At 36.9% G+C, this 26,106-nt stretch overlaps 3 protein-coding genes across 3 annotated transcripts; all 3 read left to right on the top strand.

The window, feature by feature from the left end:
- Window positions 1-48: 48 nt before the first annotated feature.
- Window positions 49-4,805, top strand: LOC137169810 (E3 ubiquitin-protein ligase TRIM35-like). Its single transcript, XM_067573186.1, has 6 exons — window positions 49-711; window positions 815-910; window positions 994-1,224; window positions 1,307-1,329; window positions 1,908-2,026; window positions 2,180-4,805. Exons 1-6 carry the CDS (start codon window positions 307-309, stop codon window positions 2,686-2,688), a joined length of 1,383 nt encoding a protein of 460 aa, XP_067429287.1. The 5' UTR covers window positions 49-306; the 3' UTR covers window positions 2,689-4,805.
- Window positions 4,806-7,900: 3,095 nt separating this feature from the next.
- Window positions 7,901-13,032, top strand: LOC137169811 (E3 ubiquitin-protein ligase TRIM35-like). Its single transcript, XM_067573187.1, has 6 exons — window positions 7,901-8,878; window positions 8,983-9,078; window positions 9,162-9,392; window positions 9,514-9,536; window positions 10,126-10,244; window positions 10,402-13,032. Exons 1-6 carry the CDS (start codon window positions 8,474-8,476, stop codon window positions 10,908-10,910), a joined length of 1,383 nt encoding a protein of 460 aa, XP_067429288.1. The 5' UTR covers window positions 7,901-8,473; the 3' UTR covers window positions 10,911-13,032.
- Window positions 13,033-16,200: 3,168 nt separating this feature from the next.
- LOC137169809 (zinc-binding protein A33-like) lies at window positions 16,201-21,241 on the top strand. Its single transcript, XM_067573184.1, has 6 exons — window positions 16,201-16,872; window positions 16,976-17,071; window positions 17,155-17,385; window positions 17,492-17,514; window positions 18,097-18,215; window positions 18,356-21,241. The coding sequence occupies exons 1-6, from the start codon at window positions 16,468-16,470 to the stop codon at window positions 18,865-18,867; spliced, it is 1,386 nt and encodes a 461-aa protein (XP_067429285.1). The 5' UTR covers window positions 16,201-16,467; the 3' UTR covers window positions 18,868-21,241.
- Window positions 21,242-26,106: the final 4,865 nt, after the last annotated feature.

Genomic DNA, 26,106 nt, shown 5'->3' with positions numbered 1-26,106 from the left:
CAGATTAAAAAAAAAAGCAAAAGCTCCTCCTTTTTACACAGAAAACAGGAAGAAGTGACCACAAGTCAGCACCAAAAGCTACACGTGTTAATCTAGTAAAAATAGAAGTAAACAGGAAAGACAATCCAGCGGTGCGTATGTATGTGTTTATACTGAGATTTTAAAGGTGTTTAGTGATAAAAAACCGCGACTAAATTACTGAAAGTGAGCGCTGTCTGAGCAAAAACGAGTCAATCTGTGAAAGTAAGTTGGCTGTCTCAGAGTTCATACAAGCATTAACAGACAACTACGGAAAACAACGACAGAATGGCTGCCAATGAATCGCCATCTGAAGTGGACTGCTCCTGTCCTGTGTGCTGTGACATATTTAAGGATCCTGTAGTCTTGTTGTGTGGTCACAGCTTCTGCAAGTACTGTCTTCAGGAGTGGTGGAGACAGAGTAGACTCCAGACGTGCCCGGTCTGTAAGGAAATATTTCCAATGGCTCAGCCTCCACGTAATCTGGCACTGAGAAATCTTTCTGACACCTTGAGACAAGAGAGGAGTCAGAGAGCTACGACAGGATCCAAAGAGTTCTGCAGTCTGCACAGTGAGAAACTCAAGCTCTTCTGTCAGGATGATCAAGAGCTCATCTGTTTGATTTGTAGGGATGCAAAAAAACATAAGAAACATAATTGTGTCCCCATCAATGAAGCAGCACAAGACCATAGGGTAAGCAATACAGTTTAATATAGCAACTGAGAGAGGTCCTGGGTTTGGTAGTTGTTTATACTAATTTTAGAATTGATTATTCTTGTTCTTGTTATACTTATAGACCAAACTGAAGGTTCAGCTGATGCATTTAAAAAGCAAACAGGGGTCATTCAAAGCAGAAAAACTTGAGTGTGATAAAATGGCCAGCCACATCACAGTAAGTCACAAACATGATGGTTACAGCGATAGCCAGTATTATATCATGTAGTTTACTTTATTAAAAAAAGTGTCTCCCTTCAGCTCCAGGCCCAGCAGACTGAGAAGACGATAAAAAAGGAGTTTCAAAAGCTGTACCAGTTCCTGCGGGCAGAAGAGGCTGCAAGGATTGATGCTGTGAGGAAAGAGGCGACACTCAAGAGTGAGGCAATGAGGATCAGGATTGTAAATCTGACTGCAGAGTCCTCCTCACTCTCAGACAAAATCAAAACCATAGAGCAAGAAATGAAAACTGAAGACATCTCATTAATGCTGGTAATTAGTGATCACAAATATTAAACATCTAGCAAAATTAGATGTATTAATTTGTTTATTGTGTTTTCTCTTTATTTTATAGAATGTCAAATCCTCGATGAAGCGGTAAGTGGCTTCATGTACACCTCTGAAGACATATTAGACAGCTGATACAAGCAATATATTGTATATTTGTCTTGCAGTTTATGCTAGCACTGTCAACATGCATTTTGTCTTAAGTACTTGACATTTTTAGTACACCTACCTTTCATAAGGCACAAGTTAAGAGTCCCTTTGTGATGTCAAGTCTTTGAATTAAAATGTAGGACTGAGACTTTCAGTGGTTGTGATGGGAGGCAAATATCAGCTCACAACAGAAAAAAATCCAATCTTTTACTGCTCTGTGAATTATTGTCTTATAGATAAAATGTAAAACAAAACTAATATATGCTAAAATATGGCATGTTTATTCACTGGCCTGGCAAATCTACAGTAGCCTATACTGATTAAAAACAATAGATGAAAATTTCATGAAGGATTTCATTAGGAACAAAGTATAAATTAATACCTCTTAATTCATTTATATCCTGCTTAGATTTAATTATTTGCTATATCATGAGTGCATTGCTCCAAACATAAATGTTGTCAATATAGTGTTTCAAAATATTCCTCTCGTAATCCTTGGCTACCTAATATTCTTTCAGATCCCAATGCAACCTGCCAAAACCAGAGACTCCATCAGGAGCCCTGATCGATGAGGCCAAACACCTGGGGAACCTGCAGTTCAAAGTCTGGAGGAAGATGAAGAGTATAATACAGTATAGTAAGCAGTGTATTGTTGTTTCCACCTTGCCATATTTTGATATTTTATTCTGCAGGAGCATTTACAGGTAACTAATGAACTCTCTTACCAAAACTTTACTTTAATAAACATCTCAATAAACTTTCCATATTGTTTCTATTTTTCCCTCTGAAGCTCCTGTAACTCTAGACCCCAACTCTGGTGGCTCATCATTGACTATATCAGAACAGATGACGCGTTCAACAGTAGCACCACTGTGGCAGCCACACCTTGACAACCCCGAAAGATCAGAGTATCGGAGTGTTTTTGGCTCTGAAGGCTTTAGCTCTGGGAAACACAGCTGGGATGTGGAGGTGCGTGATTATTGGTCTGTTGGTGTGGCTACTAGAACCAAGCCTTTTACCTCTGAAAACATCTGGGCCATCGAACTGTGTGTGTGTGCTAACACTTTATTTGAACATACTTCAGGGAGTACGAAAACCATATGTAAAGATTCATTTCCCCAGAGGGTGAGAGTGCAGCTAGATTATGACCAAGGAATACTATCATTTTTTGACCTGGATAGGAAAACACTTGTCCGCACTATCAAAGACACTTTCACAAAACCTGTTTTTCCATTTTTCCGTGACAATGCAAAAATCCTTCCAGCTGAATTGTCAGTGACAGTGAGACAACCCAGATAAACATGCTGCATTACTGCATTAGTTCAAACAACAAGATGAGGCCTTCACACAACCGTGTTTTGGGTTTGTGTTCATGATATTGCCTAACTTAGCCAATCCCAGGCTTGTGCCACATTATGGTTTTATCATCATATTTTATTTTAGCATTCTCTTGAATTCTCCATATGTAGTTTATGTTTCTCAGATATTAGTATATAGTTATAAATCTTTTTCTCTTTCTGTTTGTTTGATGTCAGTATCCAATGACATGTTAACGTTGGAGTAAGAGTTTTCTTCTTGGTTTTGTCTGTCTTAAAGGGTTACTCCACTGATTTTACAGATGAAGTTCAGTTTACTTGTCATGAGTATTACTACTCAACCTTTAAAAACACACTGAGAAAAGTTTGAGAAAATAACCCTGATGATGTCACAAGATTTGAGACTTAAAATATTTCCAGAAAGCCTGTGTTACAAACTGGAGGTGTGGGGTTTGAAAGAAGTGGGCATTTAGTTGTCAGAGAGAGTCTAATGAAAGATCTTACTGAGTTGCATTTTGGGAAGTGCAGGATCCAGATGTGGCATTTGCTGCTTACTACTAAATCAGTGGAGTACCCTTTTACCTTTTTCATTCATTGTATGATGTTAGCAGATTGCATTATTTAGTAACTAGCAGAACAAGAGCAAAGTTTATTCTCAAACAAGATGCTACAGGAATGGTAAAAAATACACTGTTACAATTTTCTTACAACTCAAAATAAAGTCATGCTAACATATAATATAGATGTGACAGACAGCATAACTAATGGCGCCTCAGGAGAAGTCATTAGATTCCAAAAAGATTCCCTCAACAAAGTAAAATATGTTATGGTCAAATTTAATAATGAAGTGACACTAAAAATGACACTACTGATAGTGTCTATAATATGAATTCTGAGATTTTAAATGTTCATCTGTAATTTTCTGTAGTGGTCCCAGTAATATTTGTTGTTAAAGTGTACTGAAGTACCACCTTAGTTACATGACATGGTTAAGCTACATTTGAATAATAATAATAAAAAAAGAAGTTAAATAATAAATATATAAATTAATTCAGTTGCAAGAACAATACTTTCCACTCATATTGGAGCATGTATATTAAAAGAATACATGATATGATGAAAAAAAAAGCAAACAAGTATCAGCAAGACACATGTAAAACAATTTAGGTAGACAAAGACAAGATCTTGATCACATTTGTACAACATATTTATTCTTTTATCTCAATTGTAATGGAAATGCATGACCTGAGTAGTCACAAGTTTTCATGGATATGTTTTTGCAGTCAACTTGTGGAGTGAATCTTATGTAAATTTGATCATGGCATTGGGTTATTTCTTCGGCAGAAATTCATATTTCCCATTACAATGTTGACTTTTGATAAAGTTGGATAAAGGTGGTCAAGGTGAAATGTATATTAGCATCAGTGGATCTATACACGGTGATTACAGTCTGGACATTTGAGGTAGCGGAGGTTATTTGGAATTTGTCTTCTGTAGTTTGGTTTAACAAGACAAACTCTGAAAGAAGGAAGATTGCAATGGCTTTTCCACAGCCTGCACCATTGAAGTGTTGTTGTTTGTTGTTTATCTTATAGAATGAGAAATTAGCTTTTGTGTTTAGCTTTTGTGAGAAGTTACTAGAAGCCAGAGTCTTCATCATTAAATTTTACCATAACATATTTTACTCTGTTGAGTGAGTCTTTTTGGAATCCAATGACTTCTCCTAAGGCCCCATTAGTTATGTTGTCTGTCACATCTACATTGTATGTTAGCATGACTTAAGCACTAATTTTGAGTTTTAAGCAAAATTGTAATGGTGTGTTCTTTACCATTCCTGTAGCTTCTTGTTTGGGAATACACGTTGGTCTTGTTCTGCTAGTTACTATAGCATGTAATTCTATCAGTTCACCTGTAAGTTGGTTCAATTTAGCAGTATTGACTGTACTGACTATTTAGTTGTTTCCTGTAATCAAGAGAGCATTTTATGGCAAACCAGGACTTTTTCTTGTATGTGTTTGGCTTTTCAAAAGTGCTATATTAATGTCTGTGTATTTGCCTATCCTGATTCTATATAGTAAATCAGCATATTGTAAATCCTCACCCTGTCTGTGGTTTGTTTTTGAAAGATATAACTTCAAATTCTTTTCCAGAGGGGATCAATTGCATCTACTATTTTTGGATTACAAATTTGTGGGTGGATTGAATATAAGAGCACCAAGAGAATGTTTTATGTGAAGGATATCTCCAAATACAATACATGCAACACCTCCAAATGGTAAATTGTTTTGAAAGATGTCTTTGGAAAGTCTAAAATAGAGCTGGTAGAGCATGTCTGGTTTTACAAGGTTGATTTTGTGGATAATGATTAGCCCTAAGTTTTGTAGTCGTTTCCTTCTTTTATCCTTAATTCTGTCACCCATTGATATTAGGTCATTGTTGAAATGCAATTGGAAGCTGAGTGAATGATCTGGCCTTTGATGTCAAAGCCAACTTAAAGATATAGGGGTGATTTGGATCATGTCCACTGTTTCTGAATATTTTCTCAAAACATTTGTGTGAGGACATCAAAGATATGGCTTTTACCTCAAAATGGGCAATTTTGGAAATGAACAACTTTTTTGCTATTCAGATACAGACTGCACCAACCTGAGTGAACCATCCTCCCTTCTGTAGGTTCATAAGATTTATGGACAAGCCACATTCCTTCTAAGTGTGTCCCTGTGTCTTCCTTTCTCCCTTTTATTCACAAAGAATGTCTAAAATAGTTAAAAATGCTACTAAATATGTATCTTGACTTGTCTAACCAATATCAACTTTTGTTGTGTTTCAGAACAATTTAATTAGTTTGATATTATGGAAATCCAAACTCTGCATCAAAATCTGTTATAATGAACAGATTTTGATCATCTGTCTACCATTCATTTCTTTGAGAGTTAATATAAGAGCCAAATAAATCAAATGTAATAATATGTTTTCCTTATAATTCAAATATATTATTACATTTGATTTATTTGATATTAACCAGCGGAAGTGTATTATTTATCTATGGTTTGATTGCTAGGATAATGCTTTCTTAATAGATGTAATTACAGATTAGGAAATTAAGGTTTATTGATTTTATTCTGTATTTTATTTGGATAATCAATATTAGAATTTCTGAGTGTTTTCTCACTGGTTCATGATGTGTTGATGACTTGCCAAGGACAACAGAAATGAGTGAGTCATCAATTTGTAAACGTGTAATTTTCAGATATTCAACAGGAATCTCCCTTTTATGTGAAGGTCAGTTTTTCTCTTTTTTCCACACAAATTAATCAATTAGTAATCAATCAAAAGAGCACCAAGGATCCTTTTTATTTTCAAAAAAGACCTCCTAGACTATAAAACTTTTACAACTCTTTGTCAGGCAGCTGTTGCTTATTCTGTTTTCTCTCGGCCTTATCAGCCGTGATGGCCGTCCATGCTTTCTGGCTATTGTCTTTTTTATTCTGACTGAGAGCTGAAAGCTCCATAAAGAAGAAAAGACTGCAAGATACCTAAGCAAAGTTATGCCGTTTGCCATTTGAGTATTTATTATTTTTGTAATCTCCTATTTCATCATTTAAACTATTAAAGGCGTTTCCAAGAACTCTTTTGATAAGGTTGAGCATCCAACTCTGCAACCATGCATCAAGACTAAAACACACAACCCTACGGTGTGTTTAGCCTACTATGTGGCCTCATTGAGTCTGACCCGTCCCCAGCATTGGATTCACTCTCCTGAAGAAGTGCTGAACTTGAGCGCTTCACTGAAACTGTAGGGGTTCTCATTTGGCTGTCACTCAGTTATTCATTTTGTCTACAATAACTTGTCGATTTAATTTACCCAGTCATTCATGCATTCATTCATTCATTCTAGTTGTATATATGTATGTGTGCTTAGTGTTTCCCATTCATCCCTATCCCTTTGTAGTTAAATAAATGTCTTGACTCATAGCCAAGTTGTTGTATATGTACATTCTTTTATATATCAGAAGATGGAGGTCTGTGTATTCAGAATGAATGAATCTCAGATATAAGACTGATTAATTAGATTTAATTGTTTTCCCTCTTAATTAATTATTTAATTAGATCATTAATTGGTTAATTAGTCCATAGAGATGGTGCCCCTTATAATCTTATGAGTGCATATTATTAATTTCTAAATGTATGTTACCTATAAGACTCCCCCTCTAAACCTCATTAATACTAACACACAACTCTTGTAGATATAGTACAATTTATTGTTGTTTTATGTTTCCTGCTCTGGCATCAGTACCCAACACCAGATATTAAAAAGAGGTCTTACAAGGGTTGAATAGCAGGATTTGAAATGATCTGGTCCTGCTCTCCAGGAACCTTACTAGCTGGATTCTGGGATTTATAGCATGTGCATGCTTGAATGTTCATATACTGAAAACTGTTGTATATTACCTATAAGACTCCTTCTCCAAACATCATTAACACTAACATGCAGCTGTTGTAGATATTGTACAATTGTAATTGCTGTTATTGCATTTAACTAGATCAACATTTCAGCAGCAACTGTTTCAACACCACTTTACACCTGTGTGGCAAATATTTTCTAGATTATGTGAACAAAAATGAGCAGCCTACAAAATCTGTAAATGCACAGAATGAGAGTGATCCTCAAAACTATCATCCTAACTGCACAACAGCAGTCCAGTGATGAGTGTGCAGCCGGCAGTAAACATGCTAGTAGATTAACTGACTGGTTCAAGATATAGTACAATTGTAATTGCTGTTATTGCATTTAACTAGATCAACATTTCAGCAGCAACTGTTTCAACACCACTTATCAGCTGCATGGCAAATATTTTCTATTCTAACTGCACAACATTAGCTCAGTGATGAGTGTGCAACCAGCAGTAAACATAGTAGAAGATTAACTGACTTCCTGGTTCAAAGTCAATAACAGTCACAGTCTGTGTGGCTAAACTGCCCACTTGTTTCCAACCTGTCTGATTGTCTCACCATTCATGTTTGTTACCCTGTTGGACATATTTTTAGGGATGTTGCCACTTTCTGAATTTACAGCACTTACTTTAGTAAGTACAATTTCTTTAAAATCTGTGTGTATTTATCACTTGATTAAAATTTTCATTTAAGTACTGAACCTACACTAAAAGTGACCCTGTACCCTGATTTGTGTCTGCCCTTTCGAGGTTCAGGTAACTCTTCCCTTAAAATAGTGACGTCTACAAAGTCTACAGGTGAAAGCTCACCGTTTGCCATTAAGGCACAATTGAGTATGGGTTAATACTACTGTTCCATTAGTCTAGTCTTTTCTACTCATGAACCATCTGAGTAAAAGTACTAAGAAAAAACTGGAAAAATCTGATAAACAGGAATATTTCTTTCCTTATTCTTTGGTCAGATGAATGTGCAACTATTCATTTCCCAGGGCAGGGCGGACCTTCAGAGATAAAAAAAAAAAAAGCAAAAGCTCCTCCTTCTTACACAGAAAACAGGAAGAAGTGACTGCAAAGTCAGTCACAAAAACTGCTCGTATTAATCACCTAAAAATAGAAGTAAAAAGGGAAGACAGTCCAGCGGTGCGTATGTATGTGTTTATACTGACATTTCAAGGGTGTTTATTGATAAAACCGCAACTAAATTACTGAAAGTGAGCGCTGTCTGAGCAAATACTAGTAAATCTGTGAAAGTGAAAGTAAGTTGTCTGTCTGAGAGTCAAGCATTAAAAGACAACTACAGAAGACAACGACAGAATGGCTGCCAATGAATCACCGTCTGAAGTGGACTGCTCCTGTCCTGTGTGCTGTGACATATTTAAGGATCCTGTGGTCTTGTTGTGTGGTCACAGCTTCTGTAAGCACTGTCTTCAGGAGTGGTGGAGACAGAGTAGATTGAAGACGTGCCCGGTCTGTAAGGAAATATTTCCAATGGCTCAGCCTCCACGTAATCTGGCACTGAGAAATCTTTCTGACACCTTGAGACAAGAGAGGAGTCAGAGAGCTACGACAGGATCTAAAGAGTTCTGCAGTCTGCACAGTGAGAAACTCAAGCTCTTCTGTCAAGATGATCAAGAGCTCATCTGTTTGATTTGTAGGGATGCAAAAAAACATAAGAAACATAACTGTGTCCCCATCAATGAAGCAACAGAGGACCATAGGGTAAGCAATATAGTTTAATATAGCAACTGAGAGAGGTTCTGGGTTTGGTAGTTGTTTATACTAATTTTTAGAAATGATTATTCTTGTTCTTGTTATACTTATAGACCAAACTGAAGGTTCAGCTGATGCATTTAAAAAGCAAACAGGGGTCATTCAAAGCAGAAAAACTCAAGTGTGATAAAATGGCCAGCCACATCACAGTAAGTCACAAACATGATGTTTACAGCGATAGCCAGTATTATATCATGTAGTTTACTTTATTAAAAAAAGTGTCTCCCCTCAGCTCCAGGCCCAGCAGACTGAGAAGATGATAAAAAAGGAGTTTCAAAAGCTGTACCAGTTCCTGCGGGCAGAAGAGGCTGCAAGGATTGATGCTGTGAGGAAAGAGGCGACACTCAAGAGTGAGGCAATGAGGATCAGGATTGTAAATCTGACTGCAGAGTCCTCCTCACTCTCAGACAAAATCAAAACCATGGAGCAAGAAATGAAAGAAGAAGACATCTCATTTATGCTGGTAATTATCACTTTATCATCAAATTATCACTTGTGTCAATCAATATCCAGACGTAAATATTAAACATCTAGCAAAATTACATGTATTAATTTGTTTATTGTGTTTTCTCTTTATTTTATAGAATGTCAAATCCTCTATTGAGCGGTAAGCGGCTTCATGTACACTTCTGAAGACATATTGGACAGCTGAAACAAGCAACATATTGTATATTTGTCTTGCAGTTTATGCTAGCACTGCCAACATGCATTTTGTCTTAAGTACTTGACATTTTTAGTACACCTACTTTTAATAAGGCACAAGTTAAGAGTGCCTTTGTGATGTCAAGTCTTTGAATTAAAATGTAGGTCTGAGACTTTCAGTGGTTGTGATGGGAGGCAAATATCAGTTAAGAACAGAAAAAATCAAATCTCTTACTGCTCTGTAAATTATTGTCTTATAGATAAAATGTAAAACTAAACTAATATATGCTAAAATATGTTTATTCACTGGCCTGGCAAATCTACAGTAGTCTATACTGATAAAAAAAAAATACATGAAAATTTCATGAAGGTGTCTGGTGAGCATTTCATTAGCAACAAAGTAGTCATGAATTAATTCCTCTTAATTAATTTATATCCTGCTTGGATTTAATTATTTGCTATATCATGAGTGCATTGCTTCAAATGTAAATGTTATCAATATAGTGTTTCAAAATATTTCTCTCGTAATCCTTGGCTACTTAATATTCTTTCAGATCCCAATGCAACCTGCCAAAACCAGAGACTCCATCAGGAGCCCTGATCGATGAGGCCAAACACCTGGGGAACCTGCAGTTCAAAGTCTGGAGGAAGATGAAGAACATAATACAGTACAGTGAGTAATGTATTGCTATTTCTGCCTTGCCATATTTTGATATTTTAATCTGCAGGAGCATGTACAGGTAACTAATGAACTCTCTTACCAAAACTTTATTTTAATAAACATTTCAATAAACTTTCCCTTTTGTTTTCTATCTTTTTTCCCCCTTAAGCTCCTGTAATTCTGGACCCCAACTCTGGCTGCACATCATTAATTATATCAGGAGACATGACCTGTTCAAAAGGAGACCAAAGACAAATGCTCCCTTACAACCCTGAAAGGCTAGGCAATCGGGATGTTCTTGGCTCTGAAGGCTTTAGCTCGGGGAAACACAGTTGGGATGTGGAGGTGGGTGGTTATTGGTCTGTTGGTGTGGCTACTAGATGTAAGCATCAAACCTATGAAAAGATCTGGGGCATCTATATGTGTACGTGTACTGACATTTTACGTGAAGTTACTCCAGAGAGGGATTCAGAACCCGTATCTACAGATTCATTTCCCCAGAGGGTGAGAGTGCAGCTTGATTATGACCAAGGAATACTATCGTTTTTTGACCTGGATAGAAAAACACCTGTACACACTATCAAATACACTTTCCCAAAACCTGTTTTTCCATATTTCCGTCAGAATATAAAAATCCTTCCAGCTGAATTGTCAGTGACGATGAGACAACTCAGATAAACATGCTGCATTACTGCATTAGTTCAAACAACAAGATGAGGCCTTCACACAACCGTGTTTTGGGTTTGTGTTCATGATATTGCCTAACTTAGCCAATCCCAGGCTTGTGCCACATTAAGTACAATGGTTTTTATCATCATATTTTATTTTAGCATTCTCTTGAATTCTCCATATGTAGTTTATGTTTCTCAGATATTAGTATATAGTTATAAATCTTGTTCTCTTTCTGTTTGTTTAATGTCAGTATCCAATGACATGTTAACGTTGGAGTAAGAGTTTTCTATTTGGTTTTGTCTGTCTTAAAGGGTTACTCCACTGATTTTACAGATGAAGTTCAGTTTACTCTTCATGAGTATTACTACTCAACCTTTGAAAACACAGTGAGAAAAGTTTGAGAAAATAACCCTGATGATGTCACAAGGTTTGAGACTTAAAGTATTTCCAGAAAGCCTGTGTTACAAACTGGAGGTGTGGGGTTTGAAAGAAGTGGGCATTTAGTTGTCAGAAAGAGTCTAATGAAAGATCTTATTGAGTTGCATTATGGGAAGTGCAGGATTCAGATGTGGCATTTGCTGCTTACTACTAAATCAGTGGAGTACCCTTTTACCTTTTTTCATTCATTGTATAATGTTAGCAGATTGCATTATTTAGTAACTAGCAGAACAAGAGCAAAATTTATTCTCAAACAAGATGCTATAGGTAAAAAATACACTGTCACAATTTTCTTACAACTCAAAATAAAGTCATGCTAACATATAATATAGATGTGACAGACAGCATAACTAATGGCGCCTCAGGAGAAGTCATTAGATTCCAAAAAGATTCACTCAACAAAGTAAAATATGTTATGGTCAAATTTAATAATGAAGTGACACTAAAAATGACACTACTGATAGTGTCTATAATGTGAATTCTGAGATTTTAAATGTTCATCTGCAATTTTCTGTAGTGGTCCCAGTAATATTTGTTGTCAAAGTGTACTGAAATAGCACATTAGTTACATGACATGGTTAAGCTACATTTGAATAATAATAATAAAAAAAGAAGTTAAATAATAAATATATAAATTAATTCAGTTGCAAGAACAATACTTTCCACTCATATTGGAGCATGTATATTAAAAGAATACATGATATGATGAAAATAAAAAGCAAACAAGTATCAGCAAGACACATGTAAAACAATTTAGGTAGACAAAGACAAGATCTTGATCACATTTGTACAATGTATTTATTCTTTTATCTCAATTGTAATGGAAATGCATGACCTGAGTAGTCGCAAGTTTTCATGGATATGTTTTTGCAGTCAACTTGTGGAGTGAATCTTATGTAAATTTGATTATGGCATTGGGTTATTTCTTTGGCAGAAGTTCATATTTCCCATTACAATGTTGACTTTTGATAAAGTTGGATAAAGGTGGTCAAGGTGAAATGTATATTAGCATCAGTGGATCTATACACGGTGATTACACTCCGGACATTTGAGGTAGCGGAGGTTATTTGGAATTTGTCTTCTGTAGTTTGGTTTAACAAGACAAACTCTGAAAGAAAGTAGATTGCAATGGCTTTTCCACAGCCTGCACCATTGAAGTGTTGTTGTTTGTTGTTTATCTTATAGAGTGAGAAGTTAGCTTTTGTGTTTAGCTTTTGTGAGAAGTTACTAGAAGCCAGAGTCTTCATCATTAAATTTTACCATAACATATTTTACTCTGTTGAGTGAGTCTTTTTGGAATCCAATGACTTCTCCTAAGGCCCCATTAGTTATGTTGTCTGTCACATCTACATTGTATGTTAGCATGACTTAAGCACTAATTTTGAGTTTTAAGCAAAATTGTAATGGTGTGTTCTTTACCATTCCTGTAGCTTCTTGTTTGGGAATACACGTTGTTCTTGTTCTGCTAGTTACTATAGCATGTAATTCTATCAGTTCACCTGTAAGTTGGTTCAATTTAGCAGTATTGACTGTACTGACTATTTAGTTGTTTCCTGTAATCAAGAGAGCATTTTATGGCAAACCAGGACTTTTTCTTGTATGTGTTTGGCTTTTCAAAAGTGCTATATTAATGTCTGTGTATTTGCCTATCCTGATTCTATATAGTAAATCAGCATATTGTAAATCCTCACCCTGTCTGTGGTTTGTTTTTGAAAGATATAACTTCAAATTCTTTTCCAGAGGGGATCAATTGCATCTACTATTTTTGGATTACAAATTTGTGGGTGGATTGAATATAAGAGCACCAAGAGAATGTTTTATGTGAAGGATATCTCCAAATACAATACATGCAACACCTCCAAATGGTAAATTGTTTTGAAAGATGTCTTTGGAAAGTCTAAAATAGAGCTGGTAGAGCATGTCTGGTTTTACAAGGTTGATTTTGTGGATAATGATTAGCCCTAAGTTTTGTAGTCGTTTCCTTCTTTTATCCTTAATTCTGTCACCCATTGATATTAGGTCATTGTTGAAATGCAATTGGAAGCTGAGTGAATGATCTGGCCTTTGATGTCAAAGCCAACTTAAAGATATAGGGGTGATTTGGATCATGTCTACTGTTTCTGAATATTTTCTCAAAAAATTTGTGTGAAGACATCAAAGATATGGCTTTTACCTCAAAATGGGCAATTTTGGAAATTAACAACTTTTTTGCTATTCAGATACAGACTGCACCAACCTGAGTGAACCATCCTCCCTTCTCTAGGTTCATAAGATTTATGGACAAGCCACATTCCTTCTAAGCGTGTCCCTGTGTCTTCCTTTCTCCTTTTTATTCACAAAGAATGTCTAAAATAGTTAAAAATGCTACTAAATATGTATCTTGACTTGTCTAACCAATATCAACTTTTGTTGTGTTTCAGAACAATTAAATTAGTTTGATATTATGGAAATCCAAACTCTGCTTCAAAATCTGTTATAATTAACAGATTTTGATCATCTGTCTGCCATGCATTTCTTTGAGAGTTAATATAAGAGCCAAATAAATCAAATGTATTAATATGTTTGACTTATAATTCAAATATATTATTACATTTGATTTATTTGATATTAACCAGCGGAAGTGTATTATTTATCTATGGTTTGATTGCTAGGATAATGCTTTCTTAATAGATGTAATTACAGATTAGGAAATGAAGTTTTATTGATTTTATTCTGTATTTTATTTGGATAATCAATATTAGAATTTCTGAGTGTTTTCTCACTGGTTCATGATGTGTTGATGACTTGCCAATGACAACAGAAATGAGTGAATCATCAATTTGTAAACGTGTAATTTTCAGATATTCAACAGGAATCTCCCTTTTATGTGAAGGTCAGTTTTTCTCTTTTTTCCACACAAATTAATCAATTAGTAATCAATCAAAAGAGCACCAAGGATCCTTTTTACTTTTAAAACATGCCTCCTAGACTATAAAACTTTTACAACTCTTTGTCAGGCAGCTGTTGCTTATTCTGTTTTCTCTCGGCCTTATCAGCCGTGATGGCCGTCCATGCTTTCTGGCTATTGTCTTTTTTATTCTGACTGAGAGCTGAAAGCTCCATAAAGAAGAAAAGACTGCAAGATACCTAAGCAAAGTTATGCCGTTTGCCATTTGAGTATCTATTATTTTTGTAATCTCCTATTTCATCATTTAAACTATTAAAGGCGTTTCCAAGAACTCTTTTGATAAGGTTGAGCATCCAACTCTGCAGCCATGCATCAAGACTAAAACACACAACCCTACGGTGTGCTTAGCCTACTATGTGGCCTCATTGAGTCTGAGCCGTCCCCAGCATTGGATTCACTCTCCTGAAGAAGTGCTGAACTTGAGCGCTTCACTGAAACTGTAGGGGTTCTCATCTGGCTGTCACTCATTTATTCATTTTGTCTACAATAACTTGTCGATTTAATTTACCCAGTCATTCATGCATTCATTCATTCATTCTAGTTGTATATATGTATGTGTGCTTAGTGTTTCCCATTCATCCCTGTTCTTTGGTAGTTAAATCAATATCTTGACTCATAGCCAAGTTGTTGTATATGTACATTCTTTTATATCAGAAGGTGGAGGTCTGTGTATTCAGAATGTATGAATCTCAGATATAAGACTGATTAATTAGATTTAATTGTTTTCCCTCTTAATTAATTATTTAATTAGATAATGAATTGGTTAATTAGTCCATAGAGATGGTGCCCCTTATAATCTTATGAGTGCATATTATTAATTTCTAAATGTATGTTACCTATAAGACTCCCCCTCTAAACCGTATTAATACTAACACACAACTTTTGTAGATATAGTACAATTTATTGTTGTTTTATGTTTCCTGCTCTGGCATCAGTACCCAACACCAGATATTAAAAAGAGGTCTTACAAGGGTTGAATAGCAGGATTTGAAATGATCTGGTCCTGCTCTCCAGAATGTTCATATACTGAAGACTGTTGTATATTACCTATAAGACTCCTTCTCCAAACATCATTAACACTAACATGCAGCTGTTGTAGATATAGTACAATTGTAATTGCTGTTATTGCATTTAACTAGATCAACATTTCAGCAGCAACTGTTTCAACACCACTTTACACCTGTGTGGCAAATATTTTCTAGTTTATGTGAACAAAGATGAGCAGCCGACAAAATCTGTAAATGCACAGAATGAGAGTGATCCTCAAAACTATCATCCTAACTGCACAACAGCAGTCCAGTGATGAGTGTGCAGCCGGCAGTAAACATGCTAGTAGATTAACTGACTGGTTCAAAGTCAATAACAGTCACAGTCTGTGTGGCTAAACTGCCCACTTGTTTCCAACCTGTCTGATTGTCTCACCACTCATGTTTGTTACCCTGTTGGACATATTTTTAGGGATGTTGCCACTTTCTGAATTTACAGCACTTACTTTAGTAAGTACAATTTCTTTAAAATCTGTGTGTATTCATTACTGGATTAAAATTTTCCATTCAAGTATTGAACCCACACTGAAAGTGACCCTGTACCCTGATTTGTGTCTGCCCTCTCGAGCTTCAAGTTACTCTTCCCTTAAAATAGTGACGTCTACAAAGTCTACAGGTGAAAGCTCACCGTTTGCCATTAAGGCACAATTGAGTATGGATTAATATTACTGTTCCATTAGTCTAGTCTTTTCTACTCATGAACCATCTGAGTAAAAGTACTAAGAAAAAACAGGAAAAATCTAATAAACAGGAATATTTCTTTCCTTATTCTTTGGTCAGATGAATGTGCAACTATTCATTTCTCAGGGAAGGGCGGAGCTTCAGAGATTAAAAAAAAAGAAGCAAAAGCTCCTCCTTCTTACACAGAAAACAGGAAGAAGTGACTGCAAAGTCAGTCACAAAAACTGCTCGTATTAATCACCTAAAAATGGAAGTAAAAAGGGAAGACAGTCCAGCGGTGCGTATGTATGTGTTTATACTGACATTTCAAGGGTGTTTATTGATAAAACTGCAACTAAATTACTGAAAGTGAGCGCTGTCTGAGCAAATACTAGTAAATCTGTGAAAGTGAAAGTAAGTTGTCTGTCTGAGAGTCAAGCATTAAAAGACAACTACAGAAGACAACGACAGAATGGCTGCCAATGAATCACCATCTGAAGTGGTTTGCTCCTGTCCTGTGTGCTGTGACATATTTAAGGATCCTGTAGTCTTGTTGTGTGGTCACAGCTTCTGCAAGCACTGTCTTCAGGAGTGGTGGAGACAGAGTAGACTGAAGACGTGCCCGGTCTGTAAGGAAATATTTCCAATGGCTCAGCCTCCACGTAATCTGGCACTGAGAAATCTTTCTGACACCTTGAGACAAGAGAGGAGTCAGAGAGCTACGACAGTATCTAAAGAGTTCTGCAGTCTGCACAATGAGAAACTCCAGCTCTTCTGTCAAGATGATCAAGAGCTCATCTGTGTGATTTGTAGGGATGCAAAAAAACATAAGAAACATAACTGTGTCCCCATCAATGAAGCAGCACAAGACCATAGGGTAAGCAATACAGTTTAATATAGCAACTGAGAGAGGTCCTGGGTTTGGTAGTTGTTTATACTAATTTTAGAAATGATCATTCTTGTTCTTGTTATACTTACAGACCAAACTGAAGGTTCAGCTGATGCATTTAAAAAGCAAACAGGGGTCATTCAAAGCAGAAAAACTCGAGTGTGATAAAATGGCCAGCCACATCACAGTAAGTCACAAACATGATGTTTACAGCGATAGCCAGTATTATATCATGTAGTTTACTTTATTAAAAAAAGTATTTCTCCTCAGCTCCAGGCCCAGCAGACTGAGAAGGCGATAAAAGGGGAGTTTCAAAAGCTGTACCAGTTCCTACGGGCAGAAGAGGCTGCAAGGATTGATGCTGTGAGGAAAGAGGCGACACTCAAGAGTGAGGCAATGAGGATCAGGATTGTAAATCTGACTGCAGAGTCCTCCTCACTCTCAGACAAAATCAAAACCATACAGGGGGAAATGAAAACTGAAGACATCTCATTAATGCTGGTAATTAGTGATCACTTGTGTCAATCAATATCCAGACGTAAATATTAAACATCTAGCATAATTCGATGTATTGATTTGTTTATTGTGTTTTCTCTTTATTTTATAGAATGTCAAATCCTCTATGAAGCGGTAAGCGGCTTCATGTACACTTCTGAAGACATATTGGACAGCTGAGACAAGCAACATTTTGTATATTTGTCTTGCAGTTTATGCTAGCACTGCCAACATGCATTTTGTCTTAAGTACTTGACAATTTTAGTACACCTACTTTTAATAAGGCACAAGTTAAGAGTCCCTTTGTGATGTCAAGTCTTTGAATTAAAATATAGGTCTGAGTCTTTCAGTGGTTGTGATGGGAGGCAAATATCAGTTAAGAACAGAAAAAATCAAATCTCTTACTGCTCTATAAATTATTGTCTTATAGATAAAATGTAAAACAAAACTAATATATGCTAAAATATGTCATGTTTATTCGCTGGCCTGGCAAATCTACAGTAGCCTATACTGATAAAAAAAATAAATGAAAATTGAAGATGAAGCATAGCATTAGCAACAAAGTAAAAAGTCATAAATTAATTCCTCTTAATTCATCTATTTCTTGATTAGATTTAAATATTTGCTATATCGTGAGTGCATTGTTCCAAACATAAATGTTACCTAGTGTTTCAAAATATTTTACTGGTAATCCTTGGCTACCTTATATTTTTTCAGATCCCAATGCAACCTGCCAAAACCAGAGACTCCATCAGGAGCCCTGATCGATGAGGCCAAACACCTGGGGAACCTGCAGTTCACAGTCTGGAGGAAGATGAAGAACATAATACAGTACAGTGAGTAATGTATTGCTATTTCTGCCTTGCCATATTTTGACACTCAAAGCTGCAGTTTAATTACTGGTAAATTACTTATTCAATAAAAGCATTACTTGAAAAAATAGTCCAGTAAACTCACTCTCATTTTTTCCATTCAGCTCCTGTAATTCTGGATCCAAATACAAGCGGCGAACTTCTGACTCTATCAGAGAATTTGACTCGTTTGACATCCAGAATGAAGTCTCAGCAGCTCCCTTACAACCCAGAGAGACAATCCAACTTTACTGTTCTTGGATATGAAGGCTTTAGCTCTGGGAAACACAGCTGGGATGTGGAGGTGGTGAGGGATTATTGGACTGTTGGTGTGGCTGCTAGAACCAAGCATCAAACATCTGAAAAGGTCTGGGGCATTTACCTGTATGGAATGTTTCCAGGACCTTTGTTTGAACTTCCTACAGAAAAAAACTTAGGTTACATTTCTGAGATGATCAAAAAGGTCAGAGTGCAGTTAGATTATGATCAAGGAAAACTGTCATTTTTTTGCCTTGATAGGAAAAAACTTCTACATACCATTGAATACACTTTCACAGAACCTGTTTTTCCATATCTTCATGAATGTGCAAAAATCCTTCCGGCTGAATTGTCAGTAAGGATAAGACAACCCAAATAAACATTCTGCATTACTGCAGAGGTCAAACAACAAGACGAGGCCTTGAACTGCCTTATTTTGGGACCTAAAGTGTTGTATATCACCATAGCAAATCCTGAGCTTGTTACCAGTTTGTATCTTTTTATTGTAATATTTATTTTTATTTTTTCTCGACTTTTCCATATTTAGTTTATGGTTTTCATATTTCAGTATAGTAGGGTTAGGGTTAAGGTTAGGGTTAGTTGTTAGATAAGGTTAGGTAAATCTTCTATCCCTGTAACTTTTTTTATGTCTGTAGCCAGTGACATGTTAACCTTGCAGTGAGCATTGTGAGTCATTACGCAGGTTTTCCCTGTTTTGTTTTTGGTTTAGTCTGCCTAAAAGGGGCACTCCATTGATTTTACACAAAATATTCAGTTTAGTTGTCATGAAAAGTACTATTCAGCTTACAAAAAAACGGTATATTATACTTTGTTCTGGCTTTGGAAAGGGCTTTCCACAGTTTTAAAAAATAACCCTGATGATGTCATGAGGGGTTACCCCAGCTTGAGCTTGAAATGTAAATTTTTTTTACCAAAAGCATTTGTGTTACAAACTGGAGGTGTGGGGATGCAAGAAGTGGGCATTTAGATGACAGAAAAGGTCTAATGAAATATCCTATTTAGTTATTATGGGAAGCATGGGATCCAGTGTTTTTGGAGCTTGACCCATACTAGAAAATAAAAGTCTGAATATTCCGGCATCTGCTGCTTAAATTACAACTATTCTTTTTTAAAAATCTATTTTTTAAAACTCTTGTGAGTACCACAGTGTTATGGAGGTACTAAATTACGGAAGTACCGTTTTTCAGTCATTTTTTGTTATTGGCAGATTACATGATTTACAGTTTGGTAGAGGTAAAACTAAACAGATGAATCTGCTAAAAGTTTGAGTTTTGTTTAATTCAAATGTACACACTGTGATGATCTGATGTCAGTTGACATTTCAATGTGAATGAAACTGATGTTCAGAGTTTAATAAATAATAAAAGTGAGTGATTTGAGTGATTTCCTCAAGAACTTGCTCTTCAGTTACAATTCGGCTTAACTGTTATGCAATGAAGGTGCACCTTGTGTGTGCTATGGTGCAACTACCAATGGGGTCCAGGGTACCTGCAGTAACATGGTTTTGCTGATGACTGTCTTTGTGATTGTGGTTGAGAGAAAAAAATATGAGCGAGCTAAACAAATAAACAAAAATGCAGCTCTCAGCCAGTCTGAACATATTCATTAGGAATCTCCACTATTCTCATAATGGCTCAGTGTGGCTGATATGTCTGTCTACACGCATGCATAGTACAGGGATGAATCGTTACAGTATGAGGCAATGCCTAATGTCTCTAGTGTACTGCCATCTCTCTCTCCTCTCTCTCTCTCTCTCTCTCTCTCAACTCTCTGTTCTCCGCTGACACACTCACACACATGAGTGCGAATCCCAACACTGATACTGAATCTCAGTGGTATTACAGCTGGAATGCCTGCTATGTTTTTTCAACTAATGAAAGAATGAAGAAAAACAAACAGAGGGGCCAAATTAAAAGAGAAAAAAAAGTATTGAGAGAAGAAAACACACTGAGGGAGAGAAGGAAATAGAGGGAGAGGGGGGCATACAGGCATCTTTCATTCAATTTGTATTCCTCTACATGTTTTACACGATTAATCCAGTTTTCTCAGGGCCTAATGAAGGTTGTAGATCAGGGACTGACTGACACAACATCTGCTCAAATGTGGTCTTGAGCGGATTTTTCCCCCCTGATTACCCAAGATAAATTTCAAACTATATAAATCTGACATTAGGCAAAGCTAGAAGAGAAAGAATGTCAGCCTGAGTGATTACTCCTCCATTAATTTAATTAGGCAGAGTGTAATTTTAAGGTTTGATATTTAGAATCAGACATTTTCTGTATCTTTATCCAAAATTCAATTCAAGAATGTAGGAGGAATTTTGCTACCTACAACTCACTGGTCAGTATTTCAAAAACAGATATAACTTCCCCATAAACAAAGTCATTTTATAAGCATCTATTCAAGTTAAAAATGATCCCTAAATGTCTTTAATGCAACTGATCATTCAAGAGAGCAATAAAAAACTCCTTTCTTCTTTATTTTTTACTTTTCTCTCCATAAATCATCATTGCTCCTGTATAAACCATTGCTTTAGCTCAAAGGAATGACGGCAAACCAGTGTATCCAACTTTTTTTTCCCCCTCAAAATCCCCTTTGAATGATCAATCATTCGATGTTGACCAGAGAGCACCGAGGAGCCACTGAGTAGAATACGTCAGATGTTATTTCACCGAATGTCCCATTTTTCTACTAATCAGATGAAATAAACACATTAATCTGAGGAATTTCAAAGTGCTGTGCATTGTTTTTGGAACCATGTGGAAATGAGTTTTGTCCTCTAACATTACAAAGAGAATAAATCACATTTAACATCAATGATTTTGATTTCATGAACTAAAAGGCATAATATGTGTGAATAAACTATACATAGATACATGTTAACATGTGTGTTAAACATGTAGGTTCTTTATGTGAGCGTGCTGCTCATAAATCACATGTTAGAGAGACAAAGAAGTGGAAAATGAATGAATCAGGATGGAGAGATCCACCTGACAACATGGCTCTGATCTGGAGCCAAAACAGTAAGCAGATATCAAGTTAAGAGACAAACAGAGAGAATACAAGAGAGACAAAAAGAGGGAAGGGAAAGATGTGCCAATGGCCCCAAGGTTTGAGACAGAAGACAAAATACAGTAACTCTGTCTGTCTGGACCATAGCACCTATGTAGTTTGACTTGGCTCGGCTTCTGAGGAGAAGACAGTGTGTGTTGGTGTGTGTTCGTGTCATAGGGGGAGGGGGTGTTAAGCAAAAAGTTGCAGATGTGGATGGAGGAATGGAGGATTGCTGTATGCTGAAGAAAATAAGCATAAAATATAATCAACACAAAATGAACACAACATACGACCACCTCAAAATTATTGGTGCAGTAATATACAGATACACCAACACGCATGGAAACACACTTTTTGTAGTTATTTTTCCATCTGCTCCTTGTTTTCAGGTCCCTTTTGGTCCCTTTTTTGCTCATGTTATTGTGGTCTGGATATCTTCAAGAAACAGGACTCCAAACATCTCTCACTCTCCATCTCGAAGGGTTTATTGTTTTGTTTGGCATTTATGTTTCGTTTTTAGAGGCAGGCAATCATTGAAGAATTTGAGCAGCACGTGTCCTCAGCAATCATAATCATGAAATCCCTACTGGTCTGACACACACACACACACACACACACACACACACACATATAGGTCTGATTGCTACTCAGTCTGGTCTGTATAATGTTATAGATGCAGATTGAACATGTCAGTCAGGACCTCACAGGAGGAGGACATTGGTAGAGATGGCGATGGAAGGAAGAATGAGGCAACGAAGAAAAAGGTATGTAAGGGAAAGTGCTGTTTGCTTTTTGTAATGAATTAAGTACAAGGTTAAATAAGACAATGCATATATAAGTAAAATGAGGCAGGATTTTAAAGACACATTTGACAATTAAGGCATGTTCTTGTTTTCAATAGTATATCTACACATGATAAAGTGTTTTGTTAAACTCCCCTGCTCCTCTTTCTAACACACAAACACACACACACACACACACACTTGCGCTGGGCAGCCTAGATGGTCAAATGCTATGATAAAGTGCTGTCTGCTGTTCTCTCACTCTCTAAGCCCCTTGAGAGTAGATCAATACTCGCTCAGCATCAGGTTACCGCTAATGTCTTCATGTTTTTAACCAGGCAGTGCGTGTGACTTGTGTGTGTTGTTAGTGAGCCAGTGTGTGTGTATGTGTGTGTATCTGCCCCTGGTGTGACCCAAGTTATAATTGTCATTAAATGTCAATGAAGGCAATAGGAAGAGCTCGAGAGATAAATCCCAAAGCCCTGACTCACAGCGCCTCCTAAGGGAACTTAATGGAAACTGTAGCCTCAGGAAAGGATGCATTAGCTGTAATGAATTCAGTGATGTGAAAAAGCTGCGACCTTTTGCGGTTTTGTCCAACATTTCCATCAATTATGATGAGCAAAGTAATAGCAGAGATCTGGGAAGACAGTGAGATAGTTACAACAAAGTCCAGCGAGGCAAGAACCTTGATAATCCATCATTTTACAGGAATACTGCGTGCACATAACCATGATGAATACAGTGGGTCAATGCTGAACCAGAAAGTCAGCCTGTAAACTGTGATGGATGTTTACAGCGGACAGTTTGGGTAATAATTTTCATATTCACTCTTGTTTTCTTTTCCTAATAGGTTTCATTCCCAGATCTCACTAAGTAACAAATGATTACAGTGTTTTGTAAGATTGGGGGGGGGGGGGGGGTATTTGTATTTGCTGAGGAATTGAAGAAAAAGGAAAAGATTGAAGTAGAGAAATAGTTTTAAACTGACATGTTGTGTGTAAGTTGAGAAGAACTTTCCATAAAGGCTTATCTTTGACTCCTGTGATGTCCTGTGCAGTTGTATAACACAGAAAGACTGAACAAGTAATAGAAAAAGAAATATTGTAGTTCAGCAATGCATTATCATAACCAGAGGAACTACAGACTCACAAACATAAGATCTAAGCTGTATAAAACCAGTCTTTCCCTTTAATTGTAAATAATTCTAACAAAAAGCTGAATAATGTAGAAAAAAGAGATGCAGTGTAAGACAAAAACACAGACAGAAAACAATAGAAAGAATATAGAGAATAACAGAAAGAAAGAATAGAAAGAACTTGCCAAGAAGCAGGTGTAAGAACATACAGTATACTGCTGGATACAAGCTTAGATCATCATAATAAAAAAAGAAAATGTGTCCCACCCCTCCCTTCTTGCACCTCCACCTCTCTCTATCCATTCCCTCATCTCTCCATCCCAATCAATCTCTCCCTCCTTCCTGACTAATGCACTCTTTCATGTGCTCTCCTATTTCTTCCTCTCTCTCTGCCGCCCTCTCTCCCTCACCCTGATGTCTCATGGCCCTTTTGTAGGCCCTCTACATTTTTGGGGGTAACGTGATCTCCCCCATTTCTCCCCAGGGTGGTCCGCTCCTCTCATTCAAACAACAAGCTCGGGCTGAATGGAGCTGGCGATGAGAGGGGGAGACAGAGAGAGAATGAGACTGAGGGAGAGGAAGGAGAAAAGTAAGACAAGGCGTATGTAAATCAACCATTAAATCGCATCCTTATCCCTTCATATCTTACGCCGACGGGTAGGGTCTGCATAATGCATCACATAAAGCAAGCTGTTCCTGTGTGTGTGAGTGTGTGTGTGTTAATACTGTACCTGTGCCATCTGTTTTGGTCTCATCTAGCAGCTGCTACTGTGTTCAGCCCACAAAGTTAACTTAATGTTGTCTCAAAGCAAACTTTCCATAAAAAAAATCTGCTTTACTCTTATTTTAATACACATTATCAAAGATGTATTTTTTCTCCATACAGGCAGTCTTCTTTTGAGATTATATGCAGTAGGCTACGTTAGGTAGGAACTATTTTCAGCTGTGGATTAATACACATTCTGAGTAGAAGCCTCGTGCCTATTCATCTTGCTCCGTCAAATACGTAGAAGCAGTGGATAGTAGAGCCACTCAGCTGCATTGCAGTTGTGTTAACTGCAGTGTGAGGTATGAATAACCAATCTCAGCTCAAACCATAAAACAGTAAATTACTTAAAGCTTCAGAATTCCCTTATTTAAAGTGACTTTAGCATCAGTGGTTTTAACTATAACCCAAAAGTAAATAACATCTGTGTTAGTTTGTTGTCCTTTGCTATCATTAGTAGCTAAATTATTGTTTTTGTCAAAACAAATTTGCAGCACTGAAATGTGTCTTATAAAAGAGGATGGACATAAGGAGATTTTCTACAAAAAGAAAGAGCTAAATAATGTCAAAAAACAGTAACTACATGTTTATGAGCTTTCATTCATTGTTGTTTTGGTCTTTTTATGGGATTTGTTGACAAGGTAAAAGATAGAATATTGCAAATTCACATTTTTCTATTCTGTTCCTGTTTTAGTTGACACCGTTTTTTCAATTCTTTCTCTCTGGCTGCTCATCATCTCCTCACTCTTTCATGCCCTCAATTTCATTTCACCTCTTTGCCTCTGCCTCAGGCCATTATCCTGCTTTCCTGTCATCCCTGAGCCATCATGTTTCCTTACCAAGGGATGTACACACACCCACACACACACACACACACACATTCACCTATACATACCACTGCGGTGCCCCAGACAGCCCTCCACAATGTGGATGCCCCAAGGGAGCTTGGGTAACTCAGTCCCCTCTGTCTGCCAACTGCTGTGTCACAAAGAGGTTCGCGTTACAGACACACACACACACGCACACACACACAAACACATACACACACACAAATATGCTCGTTCACATAATTAAACACACAGGCTCATACAGATACACATACTCAATATTAAGGCATGCAAATACACTTCATATGACACACACACACACAAACACACACACACACACACACATTCAGTCGGTATCAGGCCAAGTCTCTTTCATTGCCGGCTCCAAATTAAAGCTTATAACGAGGGAGAGGGAGGATTGAGAGAAGGGGAAAAAAAGTGAAACTGAGCTAATATCCTTACATACCAACAGGAAAGCTTTAAGGCCTCACACACACTCAGTGCTACACACTCACTTACACAACGAAAACACACACACACACACACACATTCAGCTCCCAACATAGTTATTTTGAGGACACAGTTATTTTGTCACTCTGGATCAAGTAACTTTTCCTTCAAATATTCTCAAAAATATGAGCATTTAAATGAAAATCATTTTATCCTCACTTGTCAACTCTCACAGTGCAAATGTGTTTAACCAAGTGTGTGTGACTGTGTGTGTGTGTGTGTGTGTGTGTGTGTGTGTGTGTGTGTGTGTGTGTGTGTGTGTGTATGTGCTTAAGTTAGAAGTTGTTGGTATTGGCTGCAGGATTGACATTCAGCTCCAGTTTGGCTACAAGTTATAACCTATACACACAAGCATACACGCAGACACACACTCACTCACACACACACACACACACACACGCACACACACAGTGGTTTGTTAAAGTGTATGGAGGGAATGCTGTGGTCACACCTGGGAATGCTCTTTCAGCTGACCTGCCTAACGTTTTCTCTCCATCATTTCCTCTTTCTAGAGGTGCAA

This window comes from Thunnus thynnus, chromosome 18, assembly GCF_963924715.1.
Source record: "Thunnus thynnus chromosome 18, fThuThy2.1, whole genome shotgun sequence".
NCBI lineage: Eukaryota > Metazoa > Chordata > Actinopteri > Scombriformes > Scombridae > Thunnus > Thunnus thynnus.
This window is presented reverse-complemented; position numbering and strand designations above follow the sequence as displayed.